This window comes from Diadema antillarum, unplaced genomic scaffold, assembly GCF_040938485.1.
Source record: "Diadema antillarum isolate AM-2024a unplaced genomic scaffold, OU_Dant_1.0 seq00000187_RagTag, whole genome shotgun sequence".
NCBI lineage: Eukaryota > Metazoa > Echinodermata > Echinoidea > Diadematoida > Diadematidae > Diadema > Diadema antillarum.
Genome location: NW_027271251.1, coordinates 192,919 through 218,179, shown reverse-complemented (window position 1 = coordinate 218,179; position 25,261 = coordinate 192,919). Strand labels below are relative to the sequence as shown.

The 25,261-nt window shown below is 39.6% G+C and overlaps 1 protein-coding gene across 2 annotated transcripts; it reads left to right on the top strand.

The window, feature by feature from the left end:
- LOC139728589 (N-acetylgalactosaminyltransferase 7-like) lies at positions 1-24,849 on the top strand. 2 transcript variants are annotated; one of them, XM_071639526.1, is made up of 11 exons: positions 1-344; positions 8,731-9,515; positions 16,939-17,255; positions 19,261-19,427; positions 19,919-20,132; positions 20,674-20,847; positions 21,674-21,791; positions 22,427-22,549; positions 23,415-23,633; positions 24,220-24,471; positions 24,712-24,849. In XM_071639526.1, the coding sequence occupies exons 2-11, from the start codon at positions 9,204-9,206 to the stop codon at positions 24,847-24,849; spliced, it is 2,034 nt and encodes a 677-aa protein (XP_071495627.1). In that variant the 5' UTR covers positions 1-344; positions 8,731-9,203. The 2 variants fall into 2 exon arrangements, with proteins under 2 accessions (XP_071495627.1, XP_071495628.1); XM_071639527.1 differs by lacking the exon at positions 1-344 and adding an exon at positions 4,288-4,608.
- The last annotated feature ends 412 nt before the right edge of the window (positions 24,850-25,261 follow it).

Below are 25,261 nucleotides of genomic sequence, written 5' to 3'. Positions count from 1 at the left end.
GGGAGCCCCCTATTGGGCCGTGGAGGATGGAATACGAAGCCTGGAGTCTGCCGATAGAGGAAGAGTCGCACAGCCCCACCCCTATACTCTTTAGTTGGCAGTGATATGGCGGATGATTGTAGATGTGTCAATCTGCGACTCGCGCTACAGACAAGAGACAGGTATAGATTATGTGGATATTTCTGTTCCTCAATCTTGATGCACTCTCTCCACTGTACTCCACCTAGCGAACTCTCGGTGTTGGGAGACAGCAGCACGTTGGTTTTCAAGTTCGAGGAATGGTGTATAACGACTGAAATGTGCGCCTCTCAGGATTATCTGGTTTGATTTTCGTTGCTGAAGCGGTAAGTTTTCTTGTGATAACATGGTGATACTGTCATCAACTGATATTGTTTATCTTATTCTCTCCATTGCGTCATTAGGAGCAGTGGCGAGAATAAAGATGAGGTTAATATATAAATGAAATATAGGCATACTTGTATGTATTTTGCAGGCGCAAAAGCTGACTGACACCTGCGTCTTGTATTCACTATGGGCTATCTTTGTTGTAGCTCTGTCACATAATTATACGTTTTCATTCATTTACGGTACTTAGGGTTGAAAAGCTTTGATGATCAAGTGCTGAAAAGCGCTCACATGACAATTTAAATCAATCGCCATCACCGTTTTCACATGAACTTCGATTGTCATTATCAATGATTTAACGTAAAGTCCAAACTTGCTTTCAATTTCTGTCTTTCTTTCGAGATAAGGGGAATCTGTCAGGAGCAGTTCTTACCAATTTCTTTTTAATCTTTGAAACCCCGAAAAGATGATTACGTTGCAATGAGATTGTGTCTTTCATACGTCCATATCGGTTGATGTTGTGAGGGAGTGCGGACTGGAAGAGCGTACACGGAGTGGAGAGCACAGGGTCCCAACTGGGGACGACCTCGAGAGTTTTCTCGACGGTCAGGGGGAACGATCATCTCTCATCGAGGTCACGGGCAGAGCGAGCTCTCGGGAGCCGCTGAAATGCGAAACACGTGCAGCCATAAACACAAGTCTAACGAGCATAGGTGATCTCGTTGACCTGTTCATTACAGGACTTACTCTGTGCTCGGTGTTTTCGCCGCACTAAGGAACGATGGCTTGATATCTGTGGTAATGACCGAGGATGGCATATTTTCACCGTTGTCTGCATGATGCAGGCAGGCTGGCGTTTGGCACTAATACAAATATGCTTTCCATTTGAATTGCTGTCATATCATTTTGAAGGACATCTAATATCGCTGACTTCGATTTCTGAGACCCCCATTGATATATCATCTGAAGTATACATGCTGAACAGTTATACTATTATAGTTGTAATTGAATTAGTGCCTGCACTGGTGATGCTGTAAATTCAGTTTGTATAGTCCCTTTGCAAAGAGTAGTGATTTTGTTTATCGTAAAACTCTGGCGCGGACAGTATGCTGCCTCGAGTTTGACTTTGCGTCTTTACTCTTACTTCATCACTTGCGACTTATTCATTACTCAGCATGTGAGACAGGAAGTTTGGTTTTTACTCCGCGTCGCGTGGCTGATGGCGAGATTTACCGAGGCTGGCTTTTGGATTACGGAGAGGAAAACGATGGTGTAATTTCTGCTAGGTTCCATAATATTCTGGGCACAGAGTTTAAAGGTAGAGACTTACTACAAGCAGTGGAATATTCACATCTTGAAGGCCAGTATGATTGAAATAAAGGTAAGGTTGAAATTGGCTTCCTTTTCGAATTCTTATAGGTCGTCTGCTAGCATATAAAAACCGCTGCTAGAAATGATGATTTCAGTAAAGGTTGGATGATACGTACATGACTATAACAACAGAAGAATGAATATGAGCATGATCTCAACTTTTGACCTCTCAGCACTCCTGATTATCTGTAAAATGTAGGAATCAATAATATTATTCATAGTGAGGAATGACAAGCTACCACCCATGTATAATAATAGATGAGCGAAATAAAATACGATTAAACCCAGATGAAAACCTTTCTGTACAATAGACAATCATCATCGATGTATTTTGGATACTAGTGTTAATAGATGACTATTGATATAACCACCAGCAGCATTGTTTTTGACTTCCCATGTTTGTGATTCGATTGCGCAAATTCTCATCTAAAATATCTCGTCTAAAAAAAAAAATCACGCCGCTGATTTTATGTGATGTCTTCTTGTATAAGCATGATTTGATGTGGAAGAAATTGATATGAAATTGGCCATGGGTGATGGTGTTTTCCAAAATGTATTTTCGAGATTCATTATAGACCGCATAAGGTAGATCGTGCTGATATGTGATGTAGCTCATTTCAGCCGACGTGACGTCACTTCAGCATGGACGACTTTGGCAAAAATAATGAGAAAACTGTTAAAGCACTGCTTGACTATAGTGTGCAGACACGAAATTGTAATTCCTGAACGGAGTGATGTGGAGGTATTCGCGTATAGAGCTGTGTATTTTTGGCTTGTTTCAGGGCTTGCGGAGGTGGACGTCCTTCTCTACCCCCTAAAGAAGGATATGCTGAAAATTAGTAGTTATTTTGAGATTAAGTTTATAATATTGTTACAATGCCCTCAGAAGTTTCATAGCGGTCTTGGATATGCTGAAAATTAGTAGTTATTTTGAGATTAAGTTTATAATATTGTTACAATGCCCCAGAAGTTTCATACCGGTCTTTAAATTCTTATAATGAATGTGATTTTATTTTTTGTCCTGGTGAATGTTAATTTTAGTTTTTGGCATTGACAATGCACGAGTTGACAAGTTTCATCTCAAATATGTGAATGAAGTTGATTATTAATAATATTTTTGTTGAGTTTTAGTCATTGCACATTGATACCAAAAACAAGGCTTCATTGCCCTATAGGTTCTTGGTTTCTCAGTTATTTTCGATGACCATCTTTAAATTTTTCTTTTCCCAAATATGTATTCTTTAAAAGTATATTTGGTTTCGCCTTTTCTACTATCATTCACGTGAAAATTTGATTCGTCACACTCGATATGAATTCAATTCAATTCAATTCAATTTCTTTCTTTATTCCGATTGAACAAAAGGGGCGTACAATACATGACGTTGATTGTTAAAAGTAAAGAAATATGCACACTATAAAGTTTATAAGTGTATGTGGGAATAAAATAAATGTATGATAGTATTAAACAAACAATGCATACTTTGCAGAAATGAAATCAAGAAGTATAAAAGAGGAAAGAAAAAAGAGTGATCCACTGAAAAGCAAAGCTTGTAGACGTAGATCCCTCAGTAAACAATATGCATAAAAACCTATCCAAAATGTATCTACGTTGAATATAAGTATGTTAACTGTCATGATAAAAGCAAATTGTCAACAGTATATACTATAAAAACTACGAATTTAGAATATGATGTATAATCGGGACGGTATCATGCGAAATCATGCGTGCTTTCAGGGTAGGAAGCTTTATTCTTAAACTTAATGGTGTTGACTCATTAACACTTGGCTTTCCCTTCATGAGTGGCGTGGTGCCATCCTGTCAATCCAGATAGGACTCGCGAAGAGTATCAACTTTTCGACCTCAAAACTGTATCTACCGTTTCCCAGTAGAACATTATCACCAAAGGGCAAGATAAACTACTGTAATTCCACTTGTTATGCTGGCATAAAGAAAATCAATATAATTCTAAATAAGTGTATCTATAACTCTTGAACGAGGTTTTGTCCCATTTTTCTTAAACTTTCACTGGGAGTTCACTAATCGCTCTGCATTCGCTTATCCTAGATTTAAGTTTAGGGAAGCTTCCCCTTTAAGGCGAAGGTTACAGTAGTTTACAAGCTACGTTTGTAGGTATTCTTTAATTCGCGTTCCTTCTTTTTTTTTTTTAACTTTCACACGTGAGTTAGTTTGTGGTTTACCTGTCATTCTCTGATCCATCAAAACAACCGGGGATTTTTTCTTTTCGTAACGTTGAGGTTAGCGTTGTGGATGACTTCATACAGCCACTGCTATTTCATGAACCCGCTTTTAAATTTTACATGTTTTATGTTGTCGTGACTCGGCCTGGATAATGTGCCTCGTCACTACCTGTCAAAAACTTGCTCCATAGTGTTTTCTGAAGTCTCCAACTTATGTTACGCATTGCCGTCATTGGACACCACATTGTGGAAAGAGGTGTCTTTCCATTGTGGTATGGGGCCAGTTCCCACTCTTTATCAATGTGAATGTCCTCATTTATCACAAGCAGCTCTGTTGTCATCAGCCAGCTTTTCGACTACGGCTGAGGGGAGACAGGAGGAGTCAAGAGATCAGAAGAGGTGTCAGTACGGGAATCCTCCAGTAGGCCTGGCAGATCCTTGATACTCCGGGGACCCGCCCCCTGCTGTTCAGCGACACATAAACGTCGACAATTCTTCCGCGTCGAGATGTTTCGCAAAACCGGAGCTCTTTTAACTGTCTACAGTTTGCCAGAACGTGTTGCGTGGCAATGAATATTTCGCCGTATTTATGGCTCGAGACCATGAATGATTGATACAGCCACCCGGTGCATGGGTGTTGATGAGACGCGAGAGTGTGAAAATTACAGGAGTGGAAAAGGGGGAACAGACAAGGTAAAGGGAAAATAGAGGATTATCCCTTTCATCTATAAAATATACTAGGTTTGTAGCGCGGATAAAATGCTAGTGGAGAAATGCTGTAGATCTTAAATCAGGGAGAAACTTCGTTTGGTACGTTGTTTCACTAGCTGTCACGTGATGCCTGTGGTGCTCCTTGTCTGTATCTCGACGCTATGTCAGGTAATGAAGGTCCATTGGTCATGCTCTCTCACACAAAACTTACTCTCTTACAAGAACGTCGCTGTTTTCGTTTCTCTTTCTTTGAATGATATAAATGACCGTGATTCTTTAAAACATTGGTCTTAATCAGTAATGAGGGAATTATGCATGAAAATGCTGTGTGAAGATTAAGTTGTATCAGCAATAGAAGAAGGAAAGAAAAGTTTAAATACAGACTAGCAAGAGACGATCCCACTCACGGCATTCTCCTGTCCCCCGAGCTTGCCTGCAGCCATGTCAGTCGGCGCGCCATAGACGTTGAGAATAAAGAGCTGAATAATTACAGAGGAGAGCTGACCCAAAACAAACTTGGAAAACGTAGTACAGTTCTGATGACATCATTCATTTGAGGTGAAACAATCGGTGTTTTGAATGAGTTGCGTCGAATCGAGAAGTGGAAAGGTAATACAATTATAATCTTAACATTTATGGTATTAAAAGATAGAAATGAAACGTGGACTAGGGAATACAATTTTATACAAAGCTTCCCGCACACTTCAAATAGTGATGACTAGAAAAAAATAAACAAACAAACGAACAAACAAACTTAAGAAGACAATAATGAAACTTGTGAAGAACACATACTGAGATTGCCACAACTAGGCTATCTCGTTTTGGGTAACTAGATTAACAATAATGTCATTTTCGTTGTCACTTACAGTGTCTGTGACTTTTTTTTTCGAGCATTTCTTTTTTTTTTCTTTAACTTTAATCTGAATGCTGACTCACGCTTTTGTATTGATATGTTTGTGTTTAATTGACCAACTGAAGAGGTAAACAAAAACTAGATTCAAGTGGACAACAGTTGGCCACAAACAATAATATGACCGTACCATGACGAAAACCCTCGATGACCTTCGGGGAAGAGGTAATGTACCTGGGACAGTAAATTAATGATTGACTTATCACAGGTTACCACTGTGTAATACCCTTTCATACGCCTATAGCTAGATTCAGTGTACAGAAAAGAGTGTGATCACGTCTTCTTAACAGGTTGCAGGTGTGATGGCAATTAAGGGATGAAGGCAAACAGATCAGTCGATGATTAATCAACTGTGTTGAACATTAAACACAGCGTTACCATATTCAGGATATTTTGACCATATTGTTTGTTTTGGTTGACAGAAGTTTGATTGAACGGTCGACTCAGAGTGTGAATACATAGAGCAACTAAAGATACCTATATTATGTCAGCCCATACAAATGGAAGCCAATTTGATAAACTTGTGTCGCCTCTTCCGCTGGGGCATGAGATCCAGGAATTGAATTTATACACAGTTATCAAGACTGGTGTAAAAATAGGCCGGGTCGGTGCCATATATGTTACGTGTGATCTGGCGGAAATGTTCTGCCCTCTCAGGGACCAGGATTGTGAAATATCTGCCATCATTCACCAGCTGCCAGTGACTCGTTATGAGAATAACGGATTTCATTTCGTCTGTTATACCAACTAACGGAGTATAGAGTCCAGCCTGTTACAAAGCTATTGAACTTTAGTACAGCGAGGTAGGCGAGCAAAGTGTGTGCTTCACAGGTAAGCCTGTTTTTCACCATTTTGCTCTTCTCTTGGATTCCAATCGATATGCTGTACTATACCGTGTATAATTATTGAAGTTACTCTGTGTAGTCGTTAGCCGTAAAAGAATAGTATTAATCATTTCTTTGCGGCCTTCCTGCGCAGATTTCTAAACAAGGATAAATGAGACTTTTGCATGGTGTGCAGAACATTGCGACAGTCATGCAAAATAATATCATGCCCGCAAATTGACTTGGCTTATTAATATGATTCAGCCTTTGGATTTCAAAATATTTCATACGGGATGGTAACACGCAGGCGTTTGTGTGTAATAAGAGATAAAAGGATAATGCTTTGCACTCTGTGTGTGTGTGTGTGTGTGTGTGTGTGTGTGTGTGTCTGTGTGTGTGTATGTGTGTGTGTGTATTTTCTATTTTGCTGGACTGCACACCAGAACATTATGCCTACGTAGCATCTGATATATAACTGTGATATACTTGTTCGTTCTTTCGTGTGTTTTTATTGGGGTGGGGTGGGATTCTATTTCTTTTGACGAGTTTCGATGGAAAGCCACCTCGTCTGCAAACGCAAATCCCAGACACCTGCTTAGTGCAAATACAGGTCGTCATGAAACTGATGTTTGTTCTTTTTTATTTTCATTCGAGCCGTGCTTGATGATCGATCATTGCCATTGTAAGCGACATATTATATTGACCACCCTCGCAAAGGGTTATTACTATGAACGCCTGGTCCATACAGATAACAAGTCCTTACCTCATGCATGCGGTAGACAAAACAACAGAATATTTATACGCTTTTATACAAACAAGCAACAACAAAAAAAAATCAAATTTGAGGGTCTACATCAATATAAACGTTAAGATTTACATTGACACAACAATCAAGAGTCAAACCATGGACCCTTGTGGTAGGGTCCATGGTCAAACAGAGCTGCCTTGCCCTCCAGGGGTGTATTGGATGTGATGTGTCGTCATGGATGTCAATGTTCCCTCCGATGTTCCCTTTTCCCACAACGGAAGCATCACACCTTTGCTCGTCACTGACCTAGTCAGGCTTGAGTCATGCACGCAAAACTGATACATTTTTACATTTCCTCATGTACCCCTTACATGGTATACCCGTAAGCCACTGTCGCGTGTATTTTCCTTTTTGTACAATATGGGATGACCTCGTATGTTTCATTCGGCTGTCGAAGAAGGAGTCAGTTGACGAATGTAATATACATGTACCTAATTCTTTGACGTCATTTCGTTGCCTTTTCTTACCTTGGCCGCTCGTATGTTTTCGACTAAATCAATTTCATATTCATCGAGATTTGCACTGATTTGGTCCTTCTAAGTAACGAAATGGTTCAAACTACCTCTCTGAGGTAATTCCTCCCCCTTAATGTGACTAAGTATGTTCTGCGTCACCACAGTCTACTTCCAGGGCTTTGAGAATAATTATTTTATGTGTCCCTTTAATCCAGCTTATGACTTCACATAACACAGGGTTCACTTCGCCATTTACTCATTGAGTTCAATCTCTTGTGTTTCGATACACTGTCATAAAAATGCCACCTAGGGTGGACTGAATGCACGTAACTCCAACTATCTAAAATTGATTCTTCATTCTATCATAAAATTATGATACTTCCATATTAATTGTTCATCCCAGATTATGACAAGTAATCTACCGAAGATTGAAATGTATTAACGCGTTCAAATCTGTGTAGAGACAAAAAACAAACAGTAACAACAAGGAAGAGAAGAAGAAGAGGAAAAAGAAGAAGAAGAAGAAGAAGAGAGAGAGAGATGTTTCTAAATGTGTTCATCGGTGCATTCATAGTTAAGATTACTGCAACAAGAGACAACCTTGGCGTCTGACACATGTAGGTTTGAATGAGAACTTGGAAAACGCGCAAGATCAGACGGTATTGTATATTTTCAGAAATACCAGCATGTCACAGAACTAATATAACAAGAAACAAGAAACAAGAAACAAGAAACAAGAAACAAGAAACAATCCACGAATCGTTAGTGAGTGATACAATTTCCTAATCAACCTAAACCATGATTGTGCAATAATTTGTTGAGGGTATACGCGGCACACCAGCCGTCGCTCGATCCTATTATTAATGGCAGGAAAAGTCCATCAAATCAACATGGAACTTGAGCATCGCCGTACAAGCAGAACACTTCCTCCGTGTAATTACATCATGCTATAAATTGTCGCTTGGAGGCGTCGTCTTTCATCTCAATGAGATATGACACTACGACACGGTTTCGAACCAGTTGTGAACTTGGCTTCCTCTCTCCTTCCCTCTCTCTCTCTTCCCCTGCGACTCTCACCTCCTCTCATTCCGTCTTTGTCTTATGCAGGTTCATACGCATTGACACGTCATTTTACTCCCTGCGGTTGGGGAGATACACCGAGAAGGGAGACGTGTGAAGATGCGTCGTGGTCGACGGAATGGCGACTTCCACCACACACGGACAGAAGCTTACTTATCTTTGCCCTACTAGGATTCACATCACTTTCGCTCCCGTCCACGCCCTTGAGGTAGTGAGTGCACGCCCCGCTCTTGGAAGGCAGCAGTGAGCTTGATATGTTATGACGAGATAGATTGGGATTATGCGATGCAAATTAATGAACACCGCAAGCCATGACAGGATGAATAATCACTTATTACGTAATTCGTAATGCTGCGGATGCCATCAAACGAGATAATGGAGATGTGATCTCCGTTGGTCAGTACCCACGAAATTCCGCCTTGGCATTGATAAACGCCCGTTCTATTCAAACGTGAGGACCTCGAACCTAGCCGTAGCCCAGTGACATTACGGGCATTAACATGGCCCTATCATTCTTTGGTGGAACTGGTGGTGTCGGGTTAGTTAGACTCTCGGCGCCTTCGAGACCGAGACGAGGACTCCAGTTCGTTCTCGGTGTCATTCTCCTCGTCGGCTCCGTGCCCATCTTGATAATAGTAAGTTCGGACTCGTCTACGGCAGCATCGTCGCTTTCGAGGGGACACGACGCCCGGCTGGTCGAAGGATGGGTGAAGGACGAGGAAGGAAAGCCGTGGGGGAATGCAGTCAGTCTGACGCACAGAGGTTCCTATGGCGGCAGTCATGGTGGCAAGGAGGGAGGTGAACACGCAAAGGTGAGCTGTGATTGTTGCCGCTTTTTGTCATGATTACAAAAGATGGTATTGATACACTCACAGTTGTCGTATTTCCGCAATGATCTCTTCATTTTGATGGACGGAAAACAAAACAAAACAAAAAAGGACCACTTTCTAAGGAGAATGTGTAAGGTCAAATGATACCTTACTAATAGCAAAGTTTTTACTGCTAACCTTGTTACCCCTGAATGATACATGTATATTATATAAAACTATTTGTTCAAAATAATTGTGTTATTGGAAAAGAGCGGCCCACTTAAAAGACGAGCTTGTAGAGATGTGGGCCACTCGAAAAAAAAAAAACCAAACGTACAGTAGAAAAAAAAAGTAAAGAAACGGAAGTACACACACAAACCCAGAGACGCTCGGGGAAAACAAAGACATAGACAGGACAGAATAACAAGAGACATTTGACATGTCAGAGGGAGAAGGAAGGAAAGGAAGGAAATAGGAAGGAAGAACTCTCTGAGAGGAAGAAGGGGTACGCAGCACATACAGAGCTATTGCCAAACACTATCCATTGGCATGAGCATGGTATAGCTGACATCAAAGAAATTATGAAGATGAGATGGAAGAAAAAAAAATGTAATTCAAATATTACCTAAAACCAAACAAGACTGTCTGTACTTTTATGTTTTATTACAGCAAGACTTTATATTTTATTACAGCAAGAGTGCATTTTTAGATCATTGCTTGGATGATTCCAAAAGCTCGGTCCTGCCATGTATAAACAAAATTCTGAGCGAGAATTGTGCGGAGTAAAGGTATAGGCGTGGATATATGAAATTCGTGGGATCCTCATTGTAGGCTATAGACTTATGAACGCTGACATTTTCTACAAAATACATCATCAAATACTAAATTGGGCAGCTAATATTTCCTGAACATTGACATCGGGCAGAATCTGGAGCTCGGACGGTAGAAGAGATCCCCTCGTCTGTGGCACTTCCGTGCAGGAAGTCACAAGTCTGATGTGTTTGTGTTGTGAGATACATAGTGTATGTGAATGTACCCATAGCACGAAGAGTTGTAGCTGTGTGCATAAAACGGGCAAATCCCTTATATTCATTAAAATTTGTAGTAAAACCAGATTGTCACTGTGGATCCTCGCGCACCGTGCTTTAATGATATCACATGTGTTAACGCATATAAGATATGAAGTGTAGAAAGACTCGATTTGTTGACACTTTCAGTATTCCTTGTTTACTTTACTACCGACCTGGCTGCATATTCGCGTGTCCATAATCTTTGGTTTCCTGTTATGACGCGCCTTGGAGCATAAAAGAATGTACACAGGTCTCTGTTTATGACTTCTCCTTTCTTACGTTCACATGCCGTACCGATATAGCTGCTAATATATGTAGGCCTATTTACAATCGTGTATATACACTTGTCATAATATACAAGTGTATATACATGAGCGTGTCAAAAAATACAAAATGTCTGTATAGCAGGTATGTTTGTTAGTACATACATTATACAATGTACTTACAAACATACCTGCTATAGACAGACACGAGCATAAATTTGTGTCTCTCTCTTCTGTCTATTACACATAACACACATGCGCGCGAAGGATGTATATCATATATATATATATATATATATATATATATATATATATATATACATTAGTTGCTGATTTAGTTGCTGACGATTGACGAAGCTTCGGCCGAAACAGACTGTCCAGCTAAGTCACTAATAAAGCAACGCCTTCCTTCCTACTGTATATTGTACTATACATAGGCTACTATATAGTTGAGCACTATCAGCCATATTGCAGTTCACACTCTACTTACGTATATATGTATGTATGTATGCATATATATATATATATATATATATATAGAGAGAGAGAGAGAGAGAGAGAGAGAGAGAGAGAGGCAAAGTGAACATACTGCAACGTCTGCCAGCAGCCATTCCTCCGTCACATGAATATATAGATATAGATATATATTCATATATTTGCATCTATCGATGTTACTTTCTTGTGTTGCCTTCACCGGAAGGCCTGAAGAATTCAGGTTAAAGCGATCCTTGCAGTGAACCGTTGTCGGGTTCTCTATTTCAAGTATCCTGAGGACGTCATCGGATCCAGTCACCCCTCCGAGGCAATACCTCGTACGGCAGACTGGTGGAATCTGGGCAATGGTTGTAACTCAAAGCCGATATCTCACAGCGTGTGGAAACTAGACGCGGTTTGTCACGCGCTGTGGGCAGTAAAAATTCAAAATCATGCAAACTTTGTAATATTATACGGCGAGTAGACCGAAAATGAGAAGGCGTCGGCACCCGATAATGTAAATCGCTTCCTCTTCTTGTCTTTTTTGGTAGGTTTTGTCTTTCTCCTTTATTCCTTAGTGTAATCCTTAGAAGCTTCACGACAGACACCGTTCAGGATGTGTTTTAAGAATTAATAGGATTGCTTTCTTTTGTAGGTGAAGTCCTATTACAAAAGCAATAGATCCCTCTTATACCTGTCTATCAGCTTGCAAACTTTGAATTCCACTGAATTCAATTTACAATACAGTACGATGCCCATTACTAGTAGCTTGCTTTTAAAAAAAAAGTTTGAAAAGTCACGTTTTCACTTTGACAACATTGCTGAAATGATTATCTATAATGTTTTCTCCGTTTATTTCCAAAGAACAATTAACACGAAGAGCTCGGTTATTATTAGATATTGGAAGTGCTGCACCAACAACGCGTGCATGATATCAATAGGCCAGTATCGCTACGCATCTCACAGGTTAAATCCCGATTTTATTTCTGATAACGAATTCAATATTCGAAAGAAAGTAATATTGTGATTGTTTTCGTCGTTTCGTTGTTGCTTGTTTTTAACGGGAAGAGTATGTAGTACGCAGAAATCCGAGAAATAGTTGTGATATACAGATCCGGAATTGAATATAGCTTAAAATGCCATTGTACTTTAAAAGTTTGCCTGAAGATTTAGATGATTACCAAAGCAATGTGAGTGATATTGATAATTACAATAGTTTAAGATGTTTAGTACTTAGTATTCACAATTCCAGACTTTGCTCGAAGCGTTGCTTCCATGTATACTTATGTGCAATACGATTTCTCTGGTAAGACTCCTGTGATCTGGCAAACTTTGGTGTTGAATGTTTGGTCTATACATAAGGAGTATCAAATCAATGCTACATCCAGGAATTGCAAGTTAACGGAATGTTCGAAGACATTGCTCTGTATCGGCAACCCAATTATTACGAGATTCAGGAAGGGGCGAGAAGTGAGATTTCCTGCATAAGCTTCGTATATATAACAGAAACAACCACGCCAAGAAAGTTACTCGTTTCATCAGTCTTAAAAAAGGTCAAGGCAACATCTCAGGATTTACGCCATGAAATCTTCAATTTAGACATCTATATATATTTCTGGGGGTTGAGAGAAGAGAAAAGGTATAGAGAACGCTGTACTTTAGATTTCAGTGATGCTCTGCTACCGGATGGTGCAAAATAGGAAAAAGAGAACATTGAACTGCAAGATGTGATTCATATTTCTCTGTCGAGTCTCGTAAATGATACGCCTCAAGAGCCTACTTTCCCGCTCCTCAAACCGGGTTACATGTCAGCGATATAGCTCGTCTTATTACCACTGGGCATGCAGCTAGGAAACACCACATTGGGAAAGTTCAAGTATAACTGATCGGATAAGACGAAATGAATTATATCGTTTGCAGGAGCAGTAACAACAACAACAACAACAACAACAACTCCAGCATGATTCAGGGATATTCCCTTGTAGGCTATAATAACCGAGTCGCGCCAGAAATTTACTTTAGTCTGCCCTGTCATTCCACGGCCGCATGCTGCATTTTGATAAGGGTCGGGTTTGTTTGTTTGTTTGTTTGTCCTTTATTTTGACTTTGAGATTATATTAAGTTTATGTTCTTTTAATTCAGATTTTAAATTCAAATCAAATTTAGTAAATATTCATAGTGATACATCTTAAAAACTCGCAGGGGTAGAAATAATCTGATTTCATGCCTGTGAGCCTATCCATGAGCAAAATGCCCTAAAGGTTTATAAGAATATATTACAACTTTGTGATAAGTCAAGGTCGAAAGTCTCGAATCATTTTCAAATTCTTAAAGTCTTTACTCGGAATCAAACTAATTCCATCACTGAATCGGTTTCATCGTGGAGTTGTAAAATATCTGTCAGTATTTTGCTTAAGTAATTCTAATGTGTGTTGCGAATATAAACGAATGATGAGGAATACGGACAAGAATTAGCAGATAATCTTTATTAATTTTCATCCCGTCAAAGCCATCAGTATTCCCTCGCATTAGACATGAATTACAACCCTTGTATTCATGAGTCTTATAAAAATTCATCAAGAATACGATCATCACCCTTATATTGCAACACCACATCAATACTAGTACCTTTACCCCTCATTTCAGAGACGTCATTTGTATGAATGGGACTGCGGAGCACGAATTTCCTGCGCTCATTTACTATCCAGCGTACGAGAAATGAAAATCAACCTCCAGTACTTGTTATTTTCTTTTTGCTTTCTCATTCGCTACAAAGGACTATAATTTTAAATTATTTTATTGTGGTATTATATATACACGAATATATATATATATATATATATATATATATATATACATACATATTCTCTCTCTCTCTCCCATCCTACTTCTCCACCACCTCCCTTTAGTGCACATAAACTTACTTCGACACCGCACTCTCTAGCCACCTTCCTCTTTTCTTTTCACATCACGTTCGTGCCCAGCGTTAAGTGAGCTAGATTTATTCACGTCCCGAATATCCAAGATACGTGCATGGAAATCCTTCGGGTCATTGATTGCAAAACTAATGGTTGTGTTCTTAGTGGCAGACTGGGTTGTAGGTCTCCCTCCTGTAAGGAATTTCCCATGGTGACTTGTGTCAACAATATAAAAAGGAAAAAAAGATATTTCAAATACTAGTTTAAAAAAAAAAAGTGTAGTCGGGATGAAGGACAGAGTGTTCAGATTCCGTGTGGGATGTGTTTTGTAGAGGAATAATCTCACCAACCACAAATAACTAGCTGGAACTGAAATATCTTATAGCAATTCAATTGATTTATTAAAAGTGCGTGTCTATACACCATTTATTTGAATTAGCCTGGATAAATAGAGTAAAATCAAACACAATATTGCAGAGGTTTCATCATACACGGACCTTAAAGGGGATGGCTAGTAACCGATCAGTGGGAATGTTGAGGGATGATTGTTCCAATCCTTGTGGGATTCATTTAAGAGTACATTATATATCTACTGTTGAGTGAAAATTATTTGCTTCAGAACGGTCTCATATTCAAGTAATGTGCAGATTAATGCCTCGTCACTGACCAGGCACGCTAACCTGGAAACATTAAACTGCACATTGCTTGAATATGAGACCATTCTGAAGCAAATAATTTTCACACAACAATCAATATATAATGTACTCTTAAATGAATCCCACAATGATTGGAACAATCATCCTCCAGCATTCCCACTGATTCCCACTGATCAGTTACTAGCCATCCCCTTTAACAGGAAACTTGTGGAATAAAACATTGAAAGTTTCTTTATAAATACGTGGTTTCATGACACAGTGATATCAGTTAACAATAAGATTAATATCATTGGCAAATCAGAGAATGATTGATGGTGTCTCGGTCTCCCTTGGCCCTGTACAGTATGCCCCCCCCCCCAAAAAAAAAACAACAACAACAACAAAAACAACAACAACAACAACAACAACACACAATCAGATTTTCACATATGATTAGATTGTCTAAATGCTATTTCAGGGTCTTAAAATATAACATCCTAGCTTTAGAAAACCCCATTCAATTTGGTTAAGTGGTCACAGAGAAATATGGATCGTTGTAAAGCATGTCATGGGCATCATTCTTCCAAGTTTAGCACATGGATGCTCTTGGAACTGCATATTAATGTGTGAACACAATTGACAGAACTTGGAGGGAAGGAATTCCTGACATGCTCTACAAAACTCCTCATTTCTCTTTGACCAACGAAGCAAATCGGATAGGGTTTTCTGTAAGATGTGGGTAATAAGTTATACCCTGAAATTGTATTTGGATTGATTCACTATTTTTAAAGTTATCGTTGCGGAGGGTCCCGTTGTAATTTTTGGAACATACGGTATACGTATATAGACATTGAATATTCCCGTTTATGCATGAAACAAAATGAAAAAGAGAAATTGTGATGGGATACTTTCTTTTTTTTTTTACTAGTAGTATAAATAGAAGATTCAGTCAGTTGATGACAGCATCAACTCATATAAATTAACAATTGCATGATTATCTCAGTTTACGTTAGACATTAATGAAGGGCCTATAAACCATTCCGTTCGATCTTCTTTCTTACGTTAAAATCACTTGGAACCTGGAGGAGTGTTGCATTGATTTGGCTGCCAGAGATTATATCTCATGTAGTCTATTCACTGAAACCAAACAATATCACTGTAACAACAATTTTAGAAAGTTCTCCTTAAACGAGGAGTAATTTCAATTCGGATTTGCGTTGTCTCACTGCAGCCAGGAAAAATCAAAACAAAACGAAATGAAACAAAAAAAAAGTAGATGGGAACGATAGTTTTGAATAACGCCTTTCCTTAACTGTCTCCAACTCACGTTTGTGGGTTTTTTTTTCCTTCTCCTGCTTTTATCTCTTTGCGTGTACGTTCGTGAATATCATTCAAATGGCGCATGCGCACATGTAGATATTATTATTTTGACGGCTATCAATAATGCATTGCTCGTATCCATTTTAAGGAGATTACCGTATCGTGTGATGATAAATTATGTTAGTTCTCTCCGTGATATAGAAAATATATGTTTAGAGAAAAAAACAACAACTACAAAAAAGACCCAAAGTTTGTTTCATTTCCTGTGCAATATGTTGTTTGAGAATGAGAATGAAATGAAATAGGCACGTCAGGCAGAGTCGGTCTATACCTGTTTGTTGTATTCTATTTTTCGTCTACATGTCTGCATCGGATCATAAGAACGGTATGACAACACAACGGCATATCAGACGCGATTATAGGTTGGCTATATACTGCAATCATGGAAACAGGAAACAGATATTGGCCATAGATGTTTAGCAGCACTTGTGGTTTTTTTCTGTACTTGGGTGTGTTTTGTTTTTCAATTCAAATGAAATTATTGGGAATTTTCTGCATTGAATATAGATTACAAATAAAATACAGTCATTTCTTTTTATTTTCAAGACAAGTAAAACACACAGTGTGTGTATACGTCCTCTTCCTCTTATTTTGTGTCTGGATCTTTATAAACAAGCCCATTTGTAAAGCGGACTCCTCTTTAATCATATTCGTGCAAATTACATTTTACCGCGTTTTACTGTCAGGGCGTACAAGGCCAGAATCGTCAACTTCAGCACGAAGAGCTATCAGTAGACCATGCACGTCAACAAACTTCTGACCAATTACAAACTTCGAGGCAGTCGAACGGGGTCTCTCGGCCAGTGCTCCGCAAATCATTGGGCAATTTCGAACCACGTGACCAGCCCGTGAGAAACGGACCGGGCGAATACGGCCTGGGGGTCCACCTACAGAGATCCGAACAGCCGTTGTACGACAGAGCGATTGAGGAGTACGGCTTCAACATGGTCATCAGTGACCGGATATCTCTGGACCGAGCCGTGGCGGATCTCCGCGACAGGGAGTGAGTACCAATGATGGAAGGATCAAGATTATTGTAAAACTCGTTCCTAAGGGATAGAAGCCATATTTTGTGTTCAAACATCGTATATCAAGCATGTTCATATTCAACTCACACCCACACACGCACACACACCCACATATATGTGTATGTTCTTGTATATATATGCACACTGTGCACAAATAACAATTATACAATACCCCGTCATGTGGAATGATCTTACACACATTAATAACTATTTATGCACGCACTTAGTATACACAAACATTTACGCAAATGCACCTACAGCCAACATGCAGAGATATGAATAAAGACTCAGAGTTGAAACCAAGGTGAATTTATGTGATTTGCATAAATTTTATGCTACGTATAGTAATCGTTCATATCGCAACCCTTGAATGAATATTCTGACACCGTAGAAATGCTCTTGAATGATTCACGAACTCGATCTCCGTGTCGCGGTGATCAAAGTGTGAACCGCCGTCGATTTCTAACCGCCAGTGATGGACGATGTGATGAATCCAGAGGGAAATGGAATATCTGATGAAATGCCGCTACCTTTGTTTCTTGAATCATTGCGAAAATCGAGCTCCCCGGGCTCAGAATGCAGCGCTCATTCTGATGTGCGTCTCTCGCACCCTTTGCCATTTTTTTTTTCTTCATTCGCCATCACTTCTGACACAAAGTTTCATTAATAATACTTACGTGTTCCTCATCAACCGGTATTATGATGCATAAGATGATGTTTTTACTATGATTAGCGCATTGTGACAAACAACTTTTGCAGAGTCACATCCGGTGCACATGAAAGTAACAGCTCTGTTTATAGGCCTGCATTAAAAAAGGAAATGGGATACCAGACCTGTAAATAGCATTTTTAGGGGATGGGTGTTCGACTTTTGAAATAATGTCCACCTTTCATAATTATATAGGGAGTTAAGCGACCGATCAGGATAGGGTCTCGGAGAAGCATGGCCCCGGGAGTGTGGAGTGGGGGGGGGGGGGGGGGGGGGGGGGGACGCAGGCGACTGAGCTGAAAGAGGGCTTGGGAGGGAATCTCCCTCCCACATGAGGGAACTTTTGCATTTTTAGAACTGAAATTCGACGATCGGCGATCGGGTGCACACTTTAGGTGGAATATTTGGAAATATTTTCAATGAAAAGGTAGGACGATACGCTGATTTTATAACTAAGTTGCAAAAAACAAACAAACAAACAAACAAATCTAGATTCTTTCATTGTTGCGTGGTTACAAAAAAGCAACAACAACAACAAGAACAACAACAACCCAACATGATTGCAGGTCCTTTTTGTCCTTTTATTTCGTTGTCATTGTGACCAATACGAAGAGACTGCAAAATATTGCGTAGCATTTTGCCTACTGCATGTTGGTCGCCTGACTATATAAATACAAACTTCATAGGGTTTGCTGCGTTTCTAAATACGGTCTAATGTTTGACGTAGTCATCCATCCTTGTCACAAAATAGTCTTCAACTTTAAATAAGATAATATCATTCCTATTGCTGAGTACCATGCAATACTCAGTATCGCTGAATTGGTATCGACATCACTGAATTAATTTGCTCAACGTGTCATTGATATTATTTTTGGACATTCTTTTATCTACGATTGTTCATATTCATTGTTATCATATTTCTCATTTTTCTCCTCCATAGTCTTCACTGTTATTGAAATCATTATCATAATGATTTTAATTTTTCATTATCATTATTACTGTCATTATCGTAATCATCGCTTTCATCACGAGACATATTGGTTCAGTGGATAAGTTCATGGATTCACAGTCATGGGATCCTTGGTCTTCTGACCACAACACACTGCCTAGTCCTGCAGACTGACCATAGGCCGTCGGTCTCGTGGTAGCTTGCTCATAAGCATTAAAGTACGTCCGTGATGACCTCTCAACGCAAGTCCATGCAAACAAAAACATCATCCATGCCTGTATGAAAATTTGTTAAAATTTCCGTGCGATTTTTCTCATCAAAGATGCAGGCACTGGCACTACTCGACCAACCTGCCCAATGCCAGTGTGGTGATCATCTTTCACAATGAAGGTTGGTCTACCCTGCTACGGACCATCCACAGCATCTTCAACACGTCACCACCTCAGTTCCTGGCCGAAGTCCTTCTTGTCGACGACTTCAGTGACAAGGGTGGGTTAAGGGTGGGCAGACGACGTTCTCACGCTCTTGTGACAACACCATTTTTGCCTTTGTGTTCTTGTTATGTTGCATTAGTGTGTTCTTGTATCAGGGTTTTGATATAGGGTGTTTTTCTACGTTGTTTGGTAATCATCCTTTATCATTTTAAGAGGGGGAGGAGGTTGTCAATGGGAAGACACACGAGTCCAGACTGAGACACTTTCCTCTCCCCAAGATTTGCCGTTGATATGCAAATGTTATCGAAAGAAATAAAATGGGATATGTTTTTCCTGAAGCCATGATGTCAGTTTTTTTCTTTTGTTTAACCTCTTAACCCGACTTTTTCTTGAAGAAATGCGTGAAAATGGCAGCAAAATATCGCAGTGATAACAACTTATAAAGATAAGACAGATGGAACGCATCAGTCTGACCTTTAGCCAAATGAGGTATGAGAAGAGTGACAAGATTATCATTGTTACTTCTGCCTCCTCATCTTGATACAGCTCACCTGAAGACGAAGTTGGAAGAATACCTTCGCCAGCCTCGCTTCTCAGGGAAGGCCCGCATCGTGCGAAATACTCGTCGGGAGGGCCTCATCCGATCCAGGACCATCGGGGCGAGGGCAGCGGTAGGCCAGGTGCTGGTCTTCCTAGACGCTCATTGTGAGTGCGCCCCCAATTGGTTACCGCCTCTGCTCGCTGAGATAGCATCGAACAGGTGAATGGCGAGATATTTTTGCATAGACGATCAAACCTGTAACTAACCTTGGAAGTAAAGACCCTGTATATTACAGGTTAAACAAGTTGATAGACAAGTTTCATCTATACTATCAGAATACGATAAAAACTTGGAGAGCTACATAAATGCGGTTTGGGGCATGTTTCCCTAAGTACTATGTCCAATGTTACGACTCGGCCGTTTCGACTACCGACTTTCAATCATGGGGTCACTGGTTCTAGTCGCCTTTACAGCAAAGGCTATGCAAGCTTTTCTCATTCCCTATATAGTCCTTCAGTGTAGAATTCAAGCTGTCCGTAATACCGTGGTTGCTTACTTACAAGAATTCGTTGTTTCTAAACAAATCGTAAATCATGTTCTAATTCAGTTAAGTGAGCTAAACATGGAAGCCATAATTTGTGTTACTATTGTTTTGTTTGTTTACTATTTTATTCTTCGCAAATTTAGATCCGTATACCCATCAATAGCTAGATAATAAATAAACCCTTCCAAATGAAATTATCGTCTCATGATTTGATAGAACCACCGTGGTATGTCCGACCGTGGATGCAATCAGTGCCGACAATTTTGCCTACGGCTCTCAGGGTGACGGGCTGTGCCGCGGCGCGTTCGACTGGGACTTCTGGTACAAACGAATTCCCGTGAGGAAATCCAGACATAGGCTGGGCCTGAAACACTCCAGTCAGCCCTACCCGTAAGCATTTTATGTCTTTAGTACTCTCTGCAGTCAGTTCTGGGGAAAAGGAAGAGATTGGAAGAATATATTATGACGGGAATGATACGTTTTGAAAACATGGCTATGAAATAAAATGGAAAACGCAAAAGTAACCTTACATTCATATTCAATCCATGATGCTTATACATGTATTCCATTCTATTTTGATGTATGCGCACAGGAAATCTACTCACATAAATTATGATATAGACTGTGAGATCTGAAATGTTTCGTATTTTGGATGTGATATCTACTGCTACATGGAAGAGTGTAATATCAAGAGCAGTTTAACAAGTTATTCTAATAGCGATTTTAACTTGGAGCCATTGGAATTTGCGCTTAGAAAATTTTGATCCCACTCATCTCTCGCCATTGTATGTCTCATCTTACTTTGACTTGCACACTCTTCTCCTTTTCCAAGATTGTTCACATTAATTGCGAATTACTGAATTACCGATTTCATCTTATTAGCAGGTATAGTGTTTGTGATGTTAATATAATGTAGTACTCCAAGGTAATGATAGGAGAGTATCTACTTAGCGCTCACAACCATCTAGATCTCAATGTCAGAACAATCGTAAGCGCCGATGTTACGGTTATCAGACGGACTGATGGCTACATCGGGCAGCTTTCGGTGGGGAAAAATTGTCCTCCTCATACAAACTAAAAGCTCTCGAAATTTCTTAATTGTACCGTTTCGAATTATAAGAAAATATCAATTGTATCGTTCTTATATATTTGGCTTGTTTTTCTTCTCGCATTTCCCTTACGTCGCGTGGAAATCCTTCCTGGATCCACAAACCAGCTCTCCTGTCATGGCCGGGGGACTCTTCGCATTGGATCGCTCCTTCTTCTTTGAGCTTGGTGGATATGATCCGGGATTACAGATTTGGGGCGGAGAGAACTTCGAAATTTCGTTTAAAGTGAGAACATTATGTATTATTCATTAATAATTCCATTCAAAATGACATAATCCTTTCAGACAATGGCTTGTTTGCTCTGTCACGTTTTGATGCAGAATAAGAATAAAGGGGAGATTGGTAAAATGCGTTCAATTCAATGGTGGCAACTGTTCTATTCCATTAAATTGAATTAAAACATTTATATATGATATTGTATATAAAACGGCACATTCCCCATAAGAGATACCATGCGTAGCTCTTATCACTCTAAAAGACAGTAATCGATACAAAATACATTTTAGATAGTACACGGTGTATTAGTATAAAAAGAATATTTTTTCTTTTATGCAGATCAAAGCAAGACCTATGAGACAACGCTATCATCATCATTTAGTCGTATTATTTTGTAAATGTATTGTGAATACATCACTGATTTAAGAAAACATGCTTCTTTGAACACACAATAGCAATTGGAGTCTACAACGTTCTTATACACGTGTCCGATTTTTATACAAATTCCTCCATTCCGTTTTGTTTGATATAGCTGTATTTCCCAAAGTCAACTTGAACGAGTGGCTTTACACTCAAAGTACTCGTAACTCTCCTACATTTTGACGCGTGATACTAGAACTTTGTATGATTATCTCGTTTTTTAGACATGGATGTGTGGAGGGAGTCTGAAGTTTGTGCCGTGTTCTCGAGTCGGTCACATCTACCGCAAGCAGGTGCCTTACACTTACCCACACTCTGGCGTAGAGGGAGTATCAGTTGTAGACTTGGTGAGCGTTCAAGATTAGGTTTCACTAAATCTAGGGTTTCACAAACTGATCTTCAGAGATCAGTGTGTTTGACATGTAGACGTATTTATAATCTAGTGTTTCAGATCACAGCTTGCTGTACAGTTTTCTACACTTGCGCACTGTGGCGCCATCAACGTCGTATACATTACAATGCATTTTCTATTCAGAACTATATCAGGACTATTTGCACCATCTGAACTGATTGGATATACCACAATAATATGTGCACCAAATTATAGTTATCAATGAAAGGAATGAAAATAAAGGAGATGTATTTCATAAATCAAACAGAAAGTGGATGAATGGAATCCATCAACATGGAACCCCACCTCGGATGTAAACTATTAGTCGACAGAGCATGGTTGTGGGGGAAGAAAAAAAAAGACCATCAAACTCATACTTTTCAGCTGTCGGACCAAGAAAAAATAGAGATATTCCCATTATCTGCCAATAACAAAGGGTACATGATTGACACAGGTATTGCAGATAGTTCACTCATGTGCATGGTTAAAAAGAGCACCTGAATGGCAAAATAAAGCTATTAGTAGATGTATGTTTCTTTACTTTATTTGTTTGAATTTATAATTTTATTACATCCCATTATTTTAAAGTGCGTGCGTGTGTGCACACACACACCCACACACACACACACACACAATATGAATAAAGTAGATAATCACATCAGTTATTCCTGATGACTGACCTCCCCCCCCCCCAAAAAAAAAATAAATGTACATTGAATATGTTCAAATATATATATATATATATATATTCAAATAAAAAGTTAGAGTAAATGGAAAACTGAATAATAGGCCTATCCATGAACAAATTTGGTAAATTGCAGAATTATATGCGTGTGGCAGAGGTGTGGCTAGACGAGTATAAGGACTTCTTCTACGCCACCAAGCCACAGCTGGAGGGAAAGTCATGTGGCAATCTCAGCGAGCAGGTGGCATTTCGACGGGACCACTGCCAGAGGTCTTTCTCCTGGTTCATGGAAGAAGTTGCCTTTGACACCCTGGAGGAATACCCTCCACCAGCCAAAAACAAGATCTGGGGCGAGGTACGTTGGGGTAACTGACTGACAGTAATTCACATTGCAGGTCAAGTGCAGGGTGAAGCATCATTAATTGTATTACTGATGTTTGGCTCATACCAAAGAAAGGAATGAATATATATTTTTGATATTGAAATTGATGATGATAATGATGATAACAAACTCCTGCTTTCAAGTTCATGTTTTGTTACAACTGCCATAAGGGTTTGATCATTAGTTTGTTTTGCAAATTTGTTTGAAAAACCAGCAAGTGAATTATTTTCAGAATTTCACCAAAGGGCTAGGAGATATACATGTATAAATGTTTGTTAGCTTTGGGAGCCCACTTGAATTGTTATACTCTTGATCATGGCCAGCAGAGCTTTTTATTAAGTTTGCTACGGCTCAAGAAAAAGACACATTCATTCTATCAGCTTCTTTTTAATAGGGAAAGCTCAGCTAAGAGTGTAATCATGAATTTAGCAACTAAATTGTAATTTTTGGACATGCACGTATCTAGTTCTATCAGTCTTTGAGTTCATCATAATATTCAGCAACAAACACTTGTTGATTTTCTTTTTTTATAATGATTTTTGTTGTTGCTCTTCTGTAGGTCAGGTCGGTTGACTCTGAGCTGTGTCTGGACACTAATGGGGCTCAGTCCAACCCAAAGGCAGCGATGGCAATGGCAGGTTGTCATGGGATGGGTGGCAACCAGCTCTTCCGCATCAACACCAGGGGCCAGATGGCTGTGGAGGATGGCTACTGCCTCTTTGCCAAGGCAGATTCCACCAAGATTATGTTTGTTCGCTGTGCTGCTGAGAAATTCCCAACAACAGATGATACAGAATGGGACTATGACCTGGTACTTTATCTATCATTCTTTAATCTTTTGATCTCTCTGTGTTTTTGCATGCATGTTTTTTTTTTCAGTTTGAATGATGAAGAATCCCAAAGGGCGTAGAATGAATATTTGCCACCATGTACAGCCTTCAAAAACATAACAGACTGTATAGACTACGTTTTGATAGTCATTCTATTTGATCTTCTTCTTTCTCTCCTTTCATTATCTTCTCGATCCTTCCTCTTCTTTTCAATTCCACAGGAAGAGAAGATAATTCATTTAGGGCACCGACGTCGATGTCTGGATCATGATCAGGTGACCAACAGAGTTTTCGTTGCCCCATGTGAGAAAGGCAAGCTCTCTCAGGAATTCAAATTCTACAAGGACACCATGCGGTGATGGACACTCTGTGCATGCATCATTTTAAATGAAGAAGTGCTTCAATTCTGCCTTTTTAGATGTGACTTCATAAATATGAGCAGCCTGAGCGGCTTCAGGACAGTCCTTTTGGCCACCTTCACTCGGACGGATAGAGTGTTTTCGTTATGAATGGTTTCACTGAACCCATTAACCACAGAATTCTTCACAGAGACATTGGAGTACTACTACAGATGGTACATCTAACTGCTGAAGTGCCCTTGTAGACGGGGTGGACATTCTGAAAGTGAAGATGGGAGTCACGTGAGAGGCATGCCAATGAACCCAGGAGAGTTAGCAGTTTGAATGATCAAGACAATGTGCCATGCGTAATGATCGATCAGTAGCAAATGGAGTGAGTCAAGTACCGTAGTTGTCAAAAACACCACTGGAA